General features: G+C 40.4%; 1 protein-coding gene across 2 annotated transcripts; it reads left to right on the forward strand.

The window, feature by feature from the left end:
* The first annotated feature begins 446 nt into the window (after positions 1-446).
* On the forward strand, positions 447-5,854 carry LOC104418446 (calcium-transporting ATPase 2, plasma membrane-type). Of its 2 annotated transcripts, XM_039301388.1 has the most exons (8): positions 447-620; positions 1,419-1,473; positions 1,558-3,228; positions 3,445-3,506; positions 3,579-3,737; positions 4,870-5,041; positions 5,131-5,429; positions 5,615-5,854. In XM_039301388.1, exons 1-8 carry the CDS (start codon positions 447-449, stop codon positions 5,852-5,854), a joined length of 2,832 nt encoding a protein of 943 aa, XP_039157322.1. The 2 variants fall into 2 exon arrangements, with proteins under 2 accessions (XP_039157322.1, XP_010028098.1); XM_010029796.3 differs by having other exon boundaries at positions 1,558-3,506.
* Positions 5,855-6,207: the final 353 nt, after the last annotated feature.

A 6,207-nucleotide genomic window follows, 5' to 3' on the forward strand; every position in this document is an offset into this window, starting at 1 on the left:
ATGTACTCATGCAAACTTATAATTTCCAAAAAAGAAAAAAAAGCAAAAGAAAAGAAAATTTCATCTTTTCTTATATAGCGTGAGGCGCCCCAAGAGACTTCGACTCTCTAAGGGTCAACTCTTTTGCCTACATATCAGGGGAGGAAGAAAAGAACACCACTAGTTTGCATACAACTCATGCACACATTTTCGGATCTGCCAGAGACAATTTCTCATCTCTCTCGTTCTTTCCACATAATTTCTCATCTTCCTCCGTTTTTCTTGCCTCCTCAAATTCATCCTCTTCCGCTTTCAGTTCAGATTAATCAATGGTTTCTTCAAACATAGTGCCCCCGAACGTCCCCAGAAATTGTTAGTGTATGAGATTCGATATTTAGGCTCTTAGAATCTGAAAACCTATATATACAAAATATATTTATGAAGAAAGAAGAGTAAAAGGAGGGAAAATGGAGAGCTATTTGAATGAGAACTTTGAGGTGAAGCCAAAGCATTCGTCGGAGGAGGTGTTGGAGAGATGGCGGAAACTGTGCGGTGTAGTGAAGAACCCAAAGCGCCGATTCCGGTTCACTGCAAATCTATCAAAGCGCTACGAGGCTGCTGCGATGCGTCGCACCAATCAGGTCACAGAATTGCTACACTTTTTTTCTTTTACTTACATTTTCTCTTATATGTTCGGATATAACGATCATGTAGTATTATGATCCAAGCCAGCTTTTACGCACTAAATCTTCGGTCTATTCAAAAGTAGGCTATTGGATGGTGTCTTATGTCTATAGACGTCTATTAGTCAACTTATAATTTGAACATGGCATGTCATTGTTCTTTTTCTCATTAAAATGAAGGAGCATCTGTTTTTTTTTTTTTTTTTTTTTAATAATACCACGAGGGCTAGTTTTAATCACCGATGAGAAAAGCTAAGAGGAACATTGTTTATCGTTTACTTAAAGATAAATATGGGCTATTAACTCAATATTTGAACGAAATGGACATGCGAGAAAAAGCAAACAAAAATTAGTTTCGTCTAAGAATGCTGATTTGCATTTTCTAAACAAAGTTGAAACGATCTCAGCTCGAGCCCCAAAAACGAACAAAGAAAAGCTCTAGCCACTTTAGCCTGTGATTCCATTATTGACAATAATTATTCCCCAACAAGAAGTTAACTCGCATAAAAAAGAGAGCTTCGTTTTCGGCAACTCTTAATTAAGCGTTGTAATAGCTCTCAAGCTTCAGGAAAGCATAACAATCCAGAGTGCAATGTATCATTCAGGAACTTTTATGAGGGACTACAAAGGGTAGATCCCACTTCTAGATCTAGCTTCATTTTCTTGTATGGTACTTGTTCAACATGATGGCAGTTGTATTTAGAATTCTGGCAAGTCCCAAGCTAACTTTTCCTTTCCACTAACTGAATTTTGCAGGAGAAACTGAGGATCGCAGTGCTAGTCTCAAAGGCCGCAATTCAATTCATACAAGGTGAATAAGCATTCAATATTTTGGTGTATTTTTATTTTTGTGAATGATGTAACGCTACAATGATGGTGCGTGATTCATCCATAGGTGTTTCGCCGAGTGACTACGTTGTCCCTGGGGAAGTGAAAGGTGCCGGCTTTCAGATTTGTGCCGATGAGTTAGGATCAATAGTGGAGGGTCATGATATAAAGAAGTTGAAATTCCACGGCGGAGTAGATGGTATTGTTGAAAAGATCTCAACTTCGACCACCAATGGACTTACAACTGATAGTGAGTTGCTCAACCGAAGACAAGAAATCTTCGGAATCAACGTGTTTGCTGAGAGCGAACCTAAGAGTTTCTGGGTTTTTGTTTGGGAAGCTCTACAAGACATGACTCTAATGATATTAGGAGTCTGTGCGTTTGTATCTTTGATAGTTGGTCTTGCAATGGAGGGGTGGCCACATGGAGCGCATGATGGACTGGGAATTGTGGCAAGCATTTTATTGGTTGTTTTCGTCACCGCTACGAGCGATTATCGTCAATCCTTGCAGTTTAGGGATTTGGACAATGAGAAAAAGAAAATAACTATCCAAGTCACTCGGAATGGGTATAGGCAGAAAATGTCTATTTATGATCTACTCACTGGTGATATTGTGCACCTCTCCATAGGAGATCAAGTTCCGACTGACGGGCTTTTCGTTTCCGGTTTTTCTGTATTAATTGATGAATCAAGTTTGACCGGTGAAAGTGAGCCTGTTATGGTGAGTGCAGAGAATCCTTTTATGCTTTCTGGAACAAAGATTAGAGATGGCACCTGCAAGATGCTAGTGACCACCACTGGAATGAGAACGCAGTGGGGCAAGCTAATGGAGACTCTTACTGAAGGAGGAGATGATGAAACTCCATTACAAGTAAAGCTGAATGGAGTCGCGACAATTATCGGGAAAATTGGACTCTTCTTTGCCGTGGTGACTTTTGCAGTTTTGATGCAGGGATTGTTGAGTCGAAAGTGGCAGGCGGGGACTTATTTGTGGTGGTCTGGGGATGATGCATTGGGAATGCTAGAATATTTTGCTGTTGCTGTGACAATCGTGGTGGTTGCCGTTCCTGAGGGATTGCCATTGGCCGTGACATTGAGCCTGGCTTTTGCCATGAAGAAGATGATGAATGACAAAGCGCTCGTTCGCCACTTGGCAGCTTGCGAGACCATGGGCTCCGCCACGAGCATTTGCAGTGATAAAACTGGTACGCTCACCACTAACCACATGACGGTCGTGAAGTCGTGCATATGCACAAATGTAAAAGAGATAACTAAGCCAAATAAAGCATCCAGCCTGCGCTCTGAGATTCCAGACAACGTCTTGAAGCTTCTGTTGCAGTCCATATTCAATAATACAGGAGGAGAAGTAGTAGTGAACAAAGATGGTAAAACCGAGATACTCGGAACTCCCACCGATACTGCATTGTTGGAGTTCGGCTTATCTTTGGGTGGAGACTTCCTAGCGGAGCGAGAAGCCACGAAGCTCATCAAGGTGGAGCCCTTCAACTCCACCAAGAAAAGAATGGGAGTGGTGCTCCAGCTCCCTGAGGGAGGTCTACGAGCACATACGAAAGGCGCCTCGGAAATCGTATTGGCTGCTTGCGACAAATTCCTTAATACGAAAGGCGAAGTCGTTCCTCTTGATGAAGAATCAATTAACCATCTCAATGTTACGATTAACCAATTTGCCAGTGAAGCGCTGCGTACTTTATGTCTTACCTTTATGGAATTAGATAGTGGGTTCTCAGGTGAAGATCCAATTCCAACTTCAGGGTATACTTGCATTGGAATTGTTGGCATTAAAGATCCTGTTCGCCCGGGTGTAAAAGAGTCTGTCGCAATCTGTCGTGCTGCTGGTATCACGGTGAGAATGGTCACCGGAGACAACATTAACACTGCCAAGGCAATTGCAAGGGAATGCGGTATACTTACTGAGGATGGTCTAGCAATAGAAGGTCCAGATTTTCGAGAGAAGAGTCAGGAGGAATTACTCGAACTAATACCTAAGATCCAAGTACATATCTGATTTACCATGTAGTTGCAATATCACTAATGAATGCACCGTTGACCTTTCTTTTTCCTCTAGGTGATGGCTCGATCTTCCCCGCTAGACAAGCACACTCTAGTAAAGCACTTGCGGACCACATTTGAAGAAGTCGTAGCGGTAACTGGTGATGGAACGAATGATGCCCCAGCTCTACATGAGGCAGATATTGGACTTGCAATGGGCATAGCAGGAACTGAGGTTCGTTGATTCTCACTACATTTAGGCAACATCTCTTATGCACAATCTTACATCTGCACAAAATCCTTGTACACATATATTAGGGGTGTGTATTGGTCCAATCCAATTCTGGTTCAAAAAATGTGGAATTGAGAATAACTGTTTGGTTCCTAATTCCTTGTGTGAAACCGGACCCCGGCAAATCAAATCAACAAAACTAGCCCAAGGTAACTCTATATTAAGATTAGAGCCCTTTCCCTCTCATTTAGACCTCAGCTTCTCAACTCCCTTTCTTGCGCTTGATGTTCTCACCTCCCTCTATCGCGCAGCCACTGCCATGGTCACCATCACAACAAAGCTAGACGAAAGTAATGTGACCATCATTGTGAAGCTAGATGAAAGTAAAGCTCATCATGTGGAAATTAAGGGTAAAAGAGAGAGATGATAGAGGTTCGTCAATGAAGGAACCATTAGGTGCTTGACAGAAATAAGAGAGAGGAGAGAGAAAGTAGAGAGAGAAGTGTGGGTGTTTTAATAAAAAGGAAAAGGAAGACACCAAAAAAAAAAAAATCCCTAATAGCGTTAGTTCCATCTCTTCACACTTGTCTAAGGAAATGTTTCTTCGGTTCCACGAAAACTCATAAAAGAAATGACATACCTCTGTTTTCAATTTTTTAATTGAATTAACAAACTATATAAAATAGAAGAGAAAATATAGTTGCCAATACTTGTATTTTGCCTAGTCCCCAAGTACTAGACCAGGATCGAGAGCTGGTTCGAGAACTGCCTAGTCTGGTTTTCAGTTTCAATTGGAACAGGAAATCACAAGTTTGGTTCCACGTTCTAAGCCAGGAACCAACCCACTCATGACCCAATCACCCCTACATAGCATTGGTTTTGTTAAAAAAAAAAAATCCTGTGAAGTTAAAAATAAAAAAAAAAAAAAAGAAAGCAAAGGGCTTTAATTTTCTAAGAATGAGTCTTTGTCAGAAGGGTGAGAAATGAATGGTATATAGAGATGTTGACAACGAATGACTTTCGTTTTCTCCGTTTGTTGTTACAGGGCTTCGGTATCTACATATTCGACATAGTAGGTGGCATCTTCATTCTGTTATATTAATGGGAATGACATATTACCATTTTCTGATTTCAGGTCGCTAAAGAAAGTGCTGACGTTGTAATCCTGGATGACAATTTTTCCACAATAGTGACAGTAGCTAAATGGGGGCGTTCTGTATATATCAACATTCAAAAGTTCGTGCAGTTCCAATTGACAGTTAATGTGGTTGCTCTAGTTGTCAACTTTTCTTCGGCTTGCTTGATGGGTGAGAACGCTTACGTACTTTTCTTTAAGAAAGAGATTATGTTTCTCTTCTCTCTACCTTTTGATGGTTGACATCTCATTTTTGTTCAGGGAGTGCTCCACTCACTGCTGTTCAGCTTCTCTGGGTGAACATGATTATGGATACATTAGGGGCACTTGCGCTCGCGACGGAGCCACCTAACAATGAATTAATGAAACGTCGACCAGTTGGAAGAAAGGGGAATTTCATAAGCAATGTCATGTGGAGGAACATTTTAGGACAATCTCTATATCAGTTCCTGGTTATTTGGAATCTCCAGGCAAAAGGGAAAGCTATGTTTGGTCTCGATGGCCCAGATGCAGACCTTATTCTGAATACACTCATATTCAACTCATTTGTTTTCTGTCAGGTGAGTTGCTTCCTTTTTCGGCTTCATAGTTTTCAATGAGTATAGTTTTTCTTCAAAAAGATAAAATCCTGCCCGATTGATGCTTCATCTGATTAAATGCGTCATAAAGAAGTTTCCTCATCTTTACGCCAGTAAAAAGATATCTATCTAGCTTACAAGAAAAGCTGTCTGGTTTTGTTTTGCAGATCTTCAATGAAATAAGCTCGAGGGACATGGAAGAAATAGATGTTTTCAAAGGAATATTAGATAATTATGTGTTTGTGGCTGTTTTGAGCTGCACTGCAATCTTCCAAGTCATTATCATCGAGTTCTTGGGCACATTTGCAAGCACGTCGCCTCTCACCTTCTCTCAGTGGCTTCTTAGTATAATCATCGGATTTCTAGGAATGCCGATATCTGCTGGTTTTAAGATGATCCCGGTATAAATGGGAATCAATTGAAGTTGTATAATTTGAATTGCCACATGTGGGACCTTCATTCAGAGTTTCAGGACTCCACTTTATCGGGTATAGATCAATGATATCGTTCTTTGCTTTATTTTGTGGGGCAAGTGTTTCTTAACTTTGTTGACTTCCTCGACTACTCCTTGTTCTGAATCCTTAGATTATTATTATCATTATTATTTTGAAATTCGAATGGTTGTTTTGGTATTATCTCCGCTTTAAGTCCTCTACCTTAACATTTTCTGCAAATGGTTTCTCTGAACTTTTTATATACAATCAATTACTCTATGTATACTTATATATTTACTGGAATTAAAGATGAAAGAACCTTAAAT

The sequence above is a fragment of the Eucalyptus grandis genome, chromosome 9 (genome assembly GCF_016545825.1).
Source record: "Eucalyptus grandis isolate ANBG69807.140 chromosome 9, ASM1654582v1, whole genome shotgun sequence".
NCBI classification, from domain to species: Eukaryota; Viridiplantae; Streptophyta; class Magnoliopsida; order Myrtales; family Myrtaceae; genus Eucalyptus; species Eucalyptus grandis.

Bases quoted from the DNA above. Each gene is read 5' to 3' on its own strand.
- LOC104418446 (XM_010029796.3), top strand. From the start codon at position 447: ATGGAGAGCTATTTGAATGAGAACTTTGAGGTGAAGCCAAAGCATTCG. The intron at 3,738-4,869 runs GTTCGTTGATTC...TTCTGATTTCAG, and splicing joins TGGGCATAGCAGGAACTGAG to GTCGCTAAAGAAAGTGCTGA. The intron at 5,430-5,614 runs GTGAGTTGCTTC...TTTGTTTTGCAG, and splicing joins ACTCATTTGTTTTCTGTCAG to ATCTTCAATGAAATAAGCTC.